General features: G+C 36.7%; 1 protein-coding gene across 1 annotated transcript; it reads left to right on the forward strand.

Moving 5' to 3' along the window:
- Positions 1-2,302: 2,302 nt before the first annotated feature.
- Positions 2,303-11,340, forward strand: LOC113107034 (neuronal acetylcholine receptor subunit non-alpha-3). Its single transcript, XM_026269166.1, has 6 exons — positions 2,303-2,471; positions 5,436-5,587; positions 6,925-6,969; positions 7,046-7,155; positions 7,885-8,788; positions 9,725-11,340. The coding sequence occupies exons 1-6, from the start codon at positions 2,411-2,413 to the stop codon at positions 9,851-9,853; spliced, it is 1,401 nt and encodes a 466-aa protein (XP_026124951.1). The 5' UTR covers positions 2,303-2,410; the 3' UTR covers positions 9,854-11,340.
- The last annotated feature ends 1,628 nt before the right edge of the window (positions 11,341-12,968 follow it).

A 12,968-nucleotide genomic window follows, 5' to 3' on the forward strand; every position in this document is an offset into this window, starting at 1 on the left:
TACACAATGTGGAAGACAAGGTTGCCTTTGTGGAGGGCATTAAAATAATTTAAAGCACAGCTAGTCGTGCATTATCCTGCTTATACCAGGATCACTTGCCAGCATTGACAAGTTAAAGCTATTTATGATGTTTGCAGCACAATATTTGACCTTTAGTGGGAAAATTATGGTTCCCTTTCAGTCAGTCACTCTCGATGCCACGTCGGTGACCGACGCAACAGATAGATATTTGTAGAGCTGCGGGCTGGGCGACCCCTAACACGTGTCTAGGTTCTATAGCTTTCATGTAGAGCCGGTATCCTCCGGTGTTCTCTCCTGAAAGTGTCACTAAGAGGCCCCGGTTAGTGTCGGCTTGCTTAAAATGCTCCACAGTGTCTGTACTGAAGACCCTGTTGAGATCCTCCATCACCCTAGGAAGCTGGACGCGGCAGAATGTCCGGCCCCAGGCCTTCATGATGAATCTGTGAGAACCATGGAAGGCCGGGTTCCATATTGAGACCTAAGCAGTACTCGTATGTGTATAGTCCACGGTATAGCCTTAGAGCCTGTGTTTCCCCAGCAGACTTCTGCCTTCCCAAGAGGATTTTAATCACCTCAAATTTCTCCATTTACTCCTAAACGAATGCTATATGTCTATTTGCCCCTGAGACCTCCTTCGGAAGGATGGGCTTCCGCAGCATCCCTGTTCCAAGCAGAACTGGTACATTTTCCCAGTATTATCCAATCTCACCCAGTGAGGTAGTGCTTTGACAATGGTGAGTGGAACTACTTGTTCTGAGCCCTGGCCTACACGTAATAGGGGCACAGGCGTTTCTCACAGGGCACCGGAAGGGGCAGCACCCATGGCACATTGGTAGATCCCATTTTGCGTCGGTCACCGACGTGGCGTCGAGAGTGACCGACTGAAAGGGAACGTCTTGTTTACGTATGGGAACCCTCGTTCCCTGAAGGAGGGAACAGAGATGCCACATCCCGTCGCCATGGTTGCTGTACCGCCGCAGAGCGGCTCCTTAGCGAAAACCTGGTATGCATTGCACCTGCTGCCTTCTTATACTCACGCTGTGATCAACGGCAGCTGGATGCAATAATTGCATGCCAATGTGCATCGGCTCGTTTACTTTACACTCAAAGTAGATTGGTCTACCGAAGCGATATCCTATTTTGCGTAGGTCACCGACGTGGCGTCTCCATTCCCTCCTTCAGGGAATGAGGGTTACCATACGTTACCAAGACTTTATTTTCATCCGTTACAGCTCGTTAGCTCTAGCATTCTGCCCGCTTCAAATCAGACACAGAGATGAAGAGGAAAAATATCACATTTATTTTAGATAATGAATTATTACATTTATTTGAATTAATTAACGATTGATTGATTGATTGACCAATCGAGAGAGAGAAAGGAGGGAGAGATGAGAGTTGTGTTTCTGTGCTCCTGAGTGCTTGTGTGTACACAGCGTGATCTTTGACCCCACCCTCCCTCTCCCCCTCTCTCTCTGTGTCCGAGTGATGTGTGTGTGTGTGTGTGTGTGTCTACTACAATGAAAGCAGCGCATTAATATAAAACAGTGATTAAACTGACTTGAAACTACCTGTGCATTAAACGGTTTTAATGCATACATGCCAGCCAATCAGAATGGAGTATTCAGGCAAACCATGGCATACAAATAAACATATACCAAATATATCAGTTTACAGTACATTTATAAAGAAGACACATTTGCAGCAATTCAAATATAATTAATAGTGCATTGGGACACAGCTCATGACATTATTAATAACACATTAACATATGCATATTAGATTATAGAATGGCAATACCAGTTTATTTTATGCACATATTCCATTAAATACATTATTATATCAAATAATTATTTTATGTCTTTCATAGCACAGTTGAGATTAAAAAAAACTGAGTGAATGAAATGTGAATAAAAAATTAAACATTGTTTTTGCCTATACGTGCTTTTTCATGTCTGTTTTTTTATAACCTAGTGCTGTAGTCCTCTACAAAGGACATAGAGTAAAATATGAATAAAATGTCTTATTTCAAAAATAAAATAAATTTCTCGGGAGGATAAAGTAAATTTTGGTTGAGGACGTCGTTGTGTTTATCCCCTCCCCTCACGCTCTCTAGCGCTCATCTGGCCCTGATCCGCTGCAGCTGCTCGGTCAACGAATGGCATCTTTCTCGACATCACGGGGCTGAAAACCCCACTCCGCTGATGATTAATTTATAGCTTTAACACACAGCAGGTTGCAGAAAATCTGATCGTTTTTCAAAACGGCCCGGTTTCCAGCCATATGAATAAAAAAACAGTATACCCCGTTTTTTGTCGATGACAGGGACTCGCTATTCAACCAGCATGAAATAATTCTATTGCATGAAGGAATTGGAGCCGGGAAAGACAGCATGAAGTTACAAATCTCCGGTCTTTTGCTCGTAACTGCAGTAGCCTATGCAACGATAGAAGGTGAGTAACCTACTGCACTTGACACTGATTATCTTTTAGAGTTCTCCTGCATTTCTCCGTGTGCGGTTGCATATTTATTTACTTGTGTATATTATCCAATAGCCTATATGTGACCTATAATGTTTATTTAGACGAATTCATTAATTACCTGAAAGCATCCAGTGCATTCAAGCATTATAAGCCGTTTTATCTTGTGCGTTCATGCCTGCAACAAATGAAAGATACAAAAGAATTCCGCTCGTTTAATTTACGCTTATTGCTTGGCTTCTAGCGCCCTCCACTGGCTCTCCGAGTGTCGCGTGCGCCCAGTTTTACTGGTTTTCTACCATGCATTTCGGACCAGGTTAAGAGAAGATTTTTCCCATTGATTGCCATGTGTCACACTTAAGCATTAATTCAAGAAATTTTTTTTTGTTTGGTTTGGCATAGTGTTGAGGCAGTGCGAGCCTTCATCTGCAGCTTTAATCAGAAAATGGAGCCGCTGGACTGGATTTTCATATATCTTACTTGACATCTCTCTTTCTCTCTCTCTCTGTTCACTGATGTGGAAGAAGTTGTTTAATCAAGGGAAATTGCAATCAAACTTGGCATTGATAAACTGAATTGCAGTTGTGTTGTAAAGGAAATCTGATATAGAAATCTGAAATCTCTTAACACAAGGCCTGTTTAGGCAATAGTACAGCTGCAATCTTGTTAATCAGCATGACATATGCTGAATAATATTCTCATGCTGATATTCACTAGGCTACAACAGCTTTACTATGAGTGTTATGTTAATTTTTTACAAAAGTTCCTACAAGTAGTTAAAATCAAGTAACTTTTTAATTCCAATATGGTTGGTTATTATGCTAATCTGTAATGACGTTTTTTATGCATTTAGCAGAGGCTTTTATCCTAAGCGACTTACTAGTGCATTCAGGCTAACAATTTTTAACTATCATGTGTTCCCTGGGAATCGACCCCCACAACCTTAATGCAATGCTCTACCACTTGAGCTACAGGAACACTAATTAACATTAACATGCTTATCTTTTGAATTTACCCTAAATTTACCTTTTACCCGTAAAAGACCAGACCAGATGGTTTACTGTCGGGGAGGACAAGAGGTCATCTGTTCAAATTTTTAAGCCAGTGACTAATTAGGTTACGTCTGTGAATTTTGTCCACCTATGCAAATAAAGCTAAGATTTTTCATGATATTTAATTTGATACTATAAGAGGGAAATAATGTCATTTTACATAGAGTTAATAAAAATACACCATAGCAACAGATGAATGCAATTGACTGAGAGCTTTAGTCATAGTTCGTTTTTTTACACTTTGTGTAGATATGACCTAAGAATTGCAGTATGCTTGAGTACATTAAAGTGGCTTTGAATATCCTGATGCAATTGGCAGTAATCTTACTTCCATTAAGGAGAAAAGGAACTCATTAACACAATGAATGAAGAACCAACAACCTCTTGCATAACCCTAAGTGTTGCTGTTACCTTGAAGTAGGTTTGTACACACTTCAGAATGCACAGACACACTCTTTCGGTTTTTCACACTCTCTCATGCACCCTCCTCCCCTTTATTATCCTTTGATTTACACTCCCCTGTCTGCTCCCTGGTTGGTGGGATCATAAACCCAGGAGAGATGGCCTTTCCTTCACCCGGTCTTTATTTATGATGTAATTTCATATACTTGCTGTAGCAAGACCCACAGCCCTGCAGAGCGGGAAAACCAGCTTCCCCAAGCCAAGCAGAGAAGCCTTTTGTTTGAGGATGACCGACTGCGCTGAGGAAGGAAGCAGAGCTGGCCATTCAGCGATGATGGGCATAACATCCTGTAAAAATGTCATTAAGCCACTAATGGTGGCTTACAGAAGACATTTATGAACAACCCCAGGCTCCAAATATACACACTCAATTTTTATTTAATGGAACATATTATTGTTCTTTAAAGACACACACGTAAATATACATTGTTAAATTTACATTATAAAATATTTTATATATATATATATATATATATATATATATATATATATATATATATATATATATATATATATATATATATATATATATATATATATATATATATATATATATATAATATTACATTTAATTATTTTAATTATTTTACATCCATTGAAAGTCTACATAATCAATATTTTTAGGCTTCCAAAAGTACATAAAGACATTGTAAAAGCAATCCATACGAAGCAAGCAGTTTCAAGAGACACGATTCAAGAGACACGATCACTTTAAATGATTTAGGTTTTTATTCACCTGTAAACATTTATAAATGCACATACATTATAAATGCACAAGAACAAACCTCTTTGTCTTATGGTTTTAAAATTGCATGAATAAATCATGACAGAATTTTAAATTTTTAAATGTTGCATTTAAAATAATTTAGCATATATTTTTATTTATTTAGTATTTATTTCATTTAACTAAATTAAATCAAGAATTTTCAAAATATTTAAATGCATCTATATATATATATATATATATATATGTATATGTACATATATGTTGGAGGTACTCCTATGATACATAGTTCAGTCAGTGTATGTGTGTCATCATTGTGTACGGGCTCATCTTGTCCTGATGCTCTATGGAGTGTGCTTGTCTGAGGTCATCATGTCAAAGCAATGGTTGCGTCAGCAGAAGAAGCTCTGAGGAGCCTGGGCCAGCTGTCACTTCATGACTCTGTGCTCATCTAACACTCGTGGAAGAGTGTTTCTGAATTTAACGTCTGATTTCTCTAGATGGCAAATCAAATATGGACATACTTCCTACATAACCAGACAGAGACCGTATGTGAATGTATAGGCCTCTGTAGTACTGGTAATCAGCATGGTAGCTTTAGATTATGCTTTACCTTATCACCACATGCCACCTGAGGCTCTTGTGTCATTTTAGTTCCTTTTAATTGTTCCAAAATTAACCCAGCCCTAATCTCTCTAGCTCCTGAGGAGTTTGTCTCACTGGCTGAGATGGAGGACACGTTGTTGAGGAATCTTTTTCGGGGCTATCAGAAGTGGGTGAGACCTATCCTTCACGCCAACGACACGATTACCGTTCGCTTTGGTCTGAAGATCTCGCAGCTGGTGGATGTGGTGAGAGACACACACATATGCACCGCAACATCTGATCTTTAACAAAGTCACAAAATGCCTAATCAAATAGCACACAAACATTGATGCATCCTTGCAGAACACACACCGTGTAAACATGCAAGAAAAAAGTATGTGAATCCCAAGGCTTCTGACTTCTTCAGAAGCTTCTTAAAAACAGCTGTCTGAATGCTGTCAGTCGCTTTGCTGTTGTAAAAAACTCTGTTCCAAACGTGCATGACTTTATTTCTTCCTATAAAGAAAAATAGTAATAATAATAAAAAAGGTTTGGAATGACGTGAGGGAGAGTTAATGATGATAGAATGTTCAGTTTTATAACTTTAACATATTTAATAACATAATAACATATTTAAGTTTGTTTAGAAAAAGATATTGCATTGATTATAACAAAGTATACTGCAGTTACATAAAAAGGCATAACTTTACTGAAAGATTGATACAGAACTATGTTTGCATTTTAAATCTTGTGTAAAATGTGTCAAAATTCAGGTTTGCAGGTAGATCGTATGCAGCCGATTTCCAATTTTTCAGATGCTTTAACCATAACACATTATTCTTCAAACCCAATTTCTGTAGCCCATAAATCATGCAGTAATGCACTGTACAGGAAGTGTGAGAGTGATTGTGTCTTACTGTATGAGCAGAGTTTCCCTTCCACTTTAACTTTTTGGTGGAAAGACTAAAAATGGCATCTTCCATGGCTTTTGCATTTTTATAAACACAGATTTTTAAAAGTCATTAAATTTGCTTAATTATGTCAAAGTGCACTTCCGACATAAACTAAATAATTAGAGTGACAGTATGATGCTTTGTTGGAATTTAGTTGGAAGCCAGTCTAGTCTGAACATTGAGGATGCAAATCAGTTGGTTTGGGATTCAACCACAATTTAAGTATAGTAGTTCTGCAGAGCCACCTAATGGTCATTTCCTGGAATCAGCACTACATTGTGCTCACCTTGTTGTCTTCACTTGGCAGTGTGAATTTTCTGGCTGGTGGAACACTGAACACTGTGGGAACAATTGATTTTCATGCCATTCCTTAACAGTTAAGTCTCAGTCTATTGGTTCCTATTCAGAGTCTGAATTTAACTTTTGTGTAACAAAGGACAAAAGATACTATCTACGGAGCTGCATATATAAATAGTTGAGTTAATCATCTGTATGGCACAAGTAGGTCAAAGGTGAGAGATTTTTAGTGGCTTTGAGAGAAGTATTGCATTTTTAACACATGACATGTGGTCCAAGCTCATGTATGATGTGATGCACTAAAATCAAATTAGCAGCTATAGATATGGATCACCTTTAATTTTTCATTTCAGGATGAAAAGAATCAACTAATGACGACAAATGTCTGGTTGTGGCAGGTAACTCAAAGATCTTTCGCTTTAATTTTTAAGAATGTCCCAAAATATTTCCCTGATCCCGGTCTCTTTCCTGTAGGAGTGGACAGACTATAAGCTTCGGTGGAATCCGGAAGATTATGGTGGAATCACATCCATCAGAGTGCCCTCAGAAACCATCTGGCTACCAGACATTGTCCTTTACGAGAAGTAAATTTCATACATTTCCTGTATTAATGTCACACAGGCATGCATTAAATAAACCCGTGAAACTAATTTTTATAAAAGTTTTGTTTGGCTTTTATTTTTAACATGTCTTCATGACGTTTGAGATGCAGAATATCACATGACTTTTTGTGTATCATTAACAGTGATCACGTAAGCTAAAAAAACGTACATAAGCTAAACTTTTAGAATGTTTACATCCTTGCAAAATCAAAATATATCTGTACTAAACCATTGTTTCAGAATTAGTGATAGAAGTTCTGACTGAAAGATTTACCAAAATATTGATGCTACGTGAATATAGATAGTACAATAATAATTAGCACCTTAGAATTACAGAATAAACATAAAAACTATTTTTTTTGTTACACTGTGTTATGTATCTTGGTTTCTTTTTTGTGCACTTGATCTGAAAAGCAGAGATGACACACTATGTATTTAATCTCTCAAACGTTCATAATCATTGTACCCTGCATACTCAGACAGATTTAGACTTGCTTTACGTAAGCAACAACAACAAAAACAGCTTATATTCACTTCCTTTGATTTAACACTTTTCTTCATCTTTTAACTTACCAATTGTGTTTTTATGAGACAAAAGATGTGAGCATGCATGGTGAATATGAAAAGTCAGTCTCCACCAGCATGGGCAATCAAAAACACACATTTTATAAAAAAATAAATATCATGTGTCCCTCTCTCCATCTCTCCTAGTGCTGATGGCCGATTTGAGGGTTCTCTGATGACCAAAGCCATTGTAAGGTTTAATGGTACCATCATGTGGACTCCTCCTGCCAGCTATAAATCCTCCTGTACCATGGATGTCACCTTTTTCCCCTTCGACAGGCAGAACTGCTCGATGAAGTTTGGATCGTGGACGTACGATGGCACTATGGTGGACCTGACTCTGTTAGACGCATATGTAGACCGTAAAGACTTCTTTGACAATGGCGAATGGGAAATACTCAACGCCACCGGCCAGAGGGGAAGTCGGCGTGACGGCATTTACTCTTATCCTTACGTCACATATTCGTTCATTCTGAAACGTCTTCCTCTGTTTTACACACTCTTTCTCATCATCCCATGTCTGGGTCTGTCGTTTCTCACGGTTCTGGTCTTCTACCTCCCCTCGGATGAAGGAGAAAAGCTGTCCCTCTCCACCTCCGTCCTTGTGTCTCTCACTGTGTTTCTTCTTGTCATCGAAGAGATCATTCCATCTTCCTCTAAAGTCATTCCTCTGATCGGAGAGTATCTGCTTTTTATCATGATCTTCGTCACATTCTCGATCATCGTGACTGTGTTCGTCATCAACGTGCATCATCGTTCTTCTGCCACGTACCATCCAATGGCGCCGTGGGTTAAGAGTCTTTTCCTTCAGAGATTACCCAGACTGCTTTGCATGAGGGGACATACTGATCGCTATCAGTACCCAGACATCGAGCTGCGGAGCCCAGAGCTAAAACGAGGGATGAAGAAAGGGCAACAGAAGAGTGCCGGAGGAGGGCGAGGAGGGTTAAAGGAAGATGAGAATCAGGCCTGGATTGCTCTGTTGGAGAAAGCCACTCATTCAGTGCACTACATTTCCAGACACATCAAGAAGGAACACTTCATCAGAGAGGTGTTTAGGCTTTTTTGTTTTTTACATTTTAGAGAAAAGATTTGTTCATTCAGGACACTGTTTATACAGGACTAAGAGTAGTAAAAATACAATGAAGCAGTCGGTTATCAAATGATGAATTTGAAAATAAAAATAAATCAAATTGACAAAACAATAGATAAATTAACAAATATTTATGTTTTCAGTAACAATAAAACAATTCTAAACTATAATATACGGACGCAAACTTTCAAATCTGAGTCATTTAAACCAATTGCTTTGCATTGATGAAATTTAAATTGATGGAAATGTTCTCGCCCTCAGGCCATCCAAGATGTAAATGAGTTTGTTTCTTTATCACAACACAAATTTAGCATTTGCTTACAAACGGATCCTCTTGCAGTGAATGGGTGCCGTCAGAATGAGAGTTCAAACAGCTGATAAAAAAGTCATGACTCCAGTCAATTAATTGAAGCTTTAAATTAAATCTGAAATGAAATCAAATTCCATTTAAAAATAAGTGTCTGCATAAGGTTTTTCGTATTATTAATTTGTATTGTTTGTATTAGTGTAGTGTATTATTAAATTCTAGACTCATTTTCTTAAATCATGCGACTTGGTGAGTTTGATACATGCTCAGGTGAACTGATTCGAAACAAAAGATTCACGAATATTTCCAAGCCTGAAGCAGTTATTTCAAAAGCGCCCATCACTTAGACTCACCGTTTTGACAATATAGCCACCTGCAAAGGCAAAAGTGGTTGGAGATATAAAATGTTAATTTAATAATGTTTTAGAAAAGTATTGCTTTTACATGAACATTTACAAATGTGCATTAAATTAATCACAAAAAAAAAAAAAAAAAAAAAATCAATGTTCAATGTTAGAGGTCGTCTATGAAAGGTGAAAAAGCAATTCAATGACTAGCTGTGTATTTGTGTCTTGTTTGTCTCTCAGGTTGTTCAGGATTGGAAGTTTGTGGCTCAGGTATTGGACCGGATCTTCCTCTGGGTCTTTCTTACAGTTTCTGTGCTTGGGACCATCCTCATCTTCACCCCAGCTCTGCACATGTACCTCAGCACATAAAAAAACAGCCTACCAAATCTCCTTTACCCTCGACAACATTCTTATGACCTCTCTGAAATATATGTAGTTCCCACAGTATCACAGGAATCCTTCTAAACGTCATTTTCTGACCTAGCCACATCTGTAATCCTCCTAAAATTCAGCTCCTAGCTCTCCTTTCAGCTGTGAAAAAAAGTCAAACTTTTAAAACATTTTCAGCCCGTTTAACACATAACTAGAAGTCATTTTATGAAGTTGGAGTTGTTTGGATTTGTGTAATCTCTCCAAATGGGTCATGGGTTTAAAGATCTTTAATAATTTGACTTTACTGTGATGTAAAAGGTGTAACCACATCTTTCATGCCTCTTATTTCACTTGGTATCATTCATTCATGTATTTATGTATTTATTTATTTAGGGTGGGTAAAAATTGTGTCAGTGTTCATTTAAGTAATATGTTACAGTAATATTTTATCATTCCGGTCATTAGGAAACAAACCTATTCAATAGATTAAAATTCCAATCTGTATGCAATAAATATTTATTTTTTACACTATACAGATATTACTCTGGATGATGATAGCATGGAGAAGATTAGTAGATTGGATAGTAATTATGTGAAATTATAACAGTATCTCTATTATTGGGAAAGGTTCCTTACTGTACAGTCTTGCATATATTGTCCTAGTTTTTAGTACTGTTAAATGCATGTAGTATCATGCCTTTGGATGACAGTATGCATATGTAAATGTTATGCAGATGAGGCCATGCATAATGCAAAGTGCATGTGTATGTATCTACAATCTTCCACAATCTGGGATTTATAAAAAAAGACATTTACACAGATGCATATACTGTATGGTGCATATATGGATTTATAAATCTCAATATCTCCCATTTGTGCTTATAGGATGAAGTCTACACCACATGTTAAACATTCTTATCCCTAAATCCTCGGAGATACTGTCGCTGATTCAAGTGGGAGAGATTACTTGATCACAGCTTGTGTTTGGCATCATAAGCAAGGACTTTATTATGATATCCATCTTTATTTCTGTTGATTCACACTGGTCAGTAAATGGAAATGTGATTGTATCAGTTTTTTGTTGCTTGAATGTCTAACATGTCTTTCATGTAAATAACCTTGTAAGTGATCTGATCACGTGTCTTTTACTCTGCACCACAGTGTCACATTAGAAACATGTAATGACATCATATAGTCCCTCTCTAAACCATTTCTATTTTTATATTGATTATACTGATGACACATATACTGTATTAATGTCAACATGAAAACTCATTGGACATGATTCATCAGGCTCTTCCTCTCTTTAAAGACTTTTAATATTGGTTTTCAGAATTTGATTACAGAAGGAATGAGTGAATATCGTTTCATGTTGCCTTTTGGGTTCGTGGATGAGTATACATTTAATGTATATGTTAATGTAATGTAATACTACATTCCTGAATGCTGCTTTCGTATTGCATCGAAGATAAATTATTAAACTGTGGTATAGTATTTTCACTCAAGAACAAATTTCACTCAAAAAAATGCCAGTGAATTTCACAAATAATTACAGAAATACGGCAAGCAACACAAATATAAACAAGTAGAAAGTCTGAAATAGTTTTGTCTTGTTTACACTCTAATAATCTTCTTTTTATTTACAATTTCAAGCATTTTTAGAGTGTGTATATTGGACTTATATGCAATGCAATAATTTAATAACATAAATCCCTAATTTACATAATTGGTAAGAAAAAAAATTATACTAAGAAACGGTTATTTGAATGAAAAACTATTGTCACACATGGCATTCTGAGAATGTATTTTTACAGTTTTTCAATGTTTAAAGATGACTTATTTTCTTTTACTTCCAAAAAACTGTAAATGTAAGAGTGGGACTATTTTACAAGAAAATTCCCATTAGACCAGCCAACAGATTTTACCATAGGTTTTTACAGGGAATAAATAAGAGGTTTTATTTATAAAGCGGCCTTTCCAGTGCTCAAGGATGCTATTCAGTAAAACTTGAAGAGATGTAGATGAGGCTCTAGGCCTGTGCAACAGATTTTGTACGCAAGGTTCAGGGCTTCCTAATAGTTTCAAATCACAGTAGATTAGGATAATTTTTAAAGGATTTATTTTACATAATAAATGGATGGATGTATTGTTCTAATAATGCATAAAGCAGACTTAGAGGATGCCACAAAAGTCTTCTCCTGTGAAAAATGGATGCAAATGCATACGTGGCCTGTCTTTTAATTGAAACTAACTTAAATAAGGCAACCTCAGCTCTTGAGTAGCCTGACTTCTTCTTCTCCTTTTAATACTTAACTCACAACTGTGCGTGTGTTTATCTTCATTAAAGACATTGTAATTCAAACTGAATGATTCCACTTATTTAGTTAATTTTAGGTTTTAATGAACAGCAAAGATGAAATGCACTCTGAAATGTACATCTAATTCGTGGAATTACTGAACAACAAATACAAAAGTAATACATACAATTAGGATTACATTTAACCACATGTCATTTGCTGGCCAGTTTCTAACCCCAAGGGTCTAATTTTATTTTTCCACTTCAAAAAAAAAAAAAAAAAAATTACTCCATAAAACTGAAAACAATAATATGTCCTCAGATCTTATCTTAATACAACGTCACAGATCCGTTTCCAGAGACAAAAAATTACATCAATTAACCTGTTAAATTGTTTCAACTGATTAAATGTTGACATTTAGATGAGATGACAAAATGAAAAACACAGCCATTGAGATACAATAAAATAAAAATAAGGCAACAGATGGCAAATGGTTTCCAACAGATGGCAGCATATTCCACTCTAATGACACTGGTGCAATAACATTCATCGTTATGACCAGCATCCGTCTTGAAGGAATGTTAATGAATCTGGTTAAAAATAAAACTTGTGTGGTTTACTGAGATAACACACTGCAGTGCAAGTAGTTAAGCTAACCTTCTGCTCTCATTCCTGGTCTGATCTGTTCCGGTATGACTGATATTTACGAGTTGTGCAGTTCTAATGTAAAGTATTCAAGACATTAAGTAAGTAAGTTCGTAAGTTTGTTATATGCAACCAGGAGAGCAGATCAAAACCAACACACACAAATAAAA

The sequence above is a fragment of the Carassius auratus genome, chromosome 1 (genome assembly GCF_003368295.1).
Source record: "Carassius auratus strain Wakin chromosome 1, ASM336829v1, whole genome shotgun sequence".
In the NCBI taxonomy this organism is placed as follows: Eukaryota; Metazoa; Chordata; class Actinopteri; order Cypriniformes; family Cyprinidae; genus Carassius; species Carassius auratus.

What these genes read in the sequence shown, in the direction of transcription:
- LOC113107034 (XM_026269166.1), top strand. Translation starts at nt 2,411, where the DNA reads ATGAAGTTACAAATCTCCGGTCTTTTGCTCGTAACTGCAGTAGCCTAT. An exon ending in TCTCGCAGCTGGTGGATGTG is followed by an intron (nt 5,588 to 6,924) that starts GTGAGAGACACA and finishes TTTTCATTTCAG; the next exon opens with GATGAAAAGAATCAACTAAT. An exon ending in AGGAACACTTCATCAGAGAG is followed by an intron (nt 8,789 to 9,724) that starts GTGTTTAGGCTT and finishes TTTGTCTCTCAG; the next exon opens with GTTGTTCAGGATTGGAAGTT.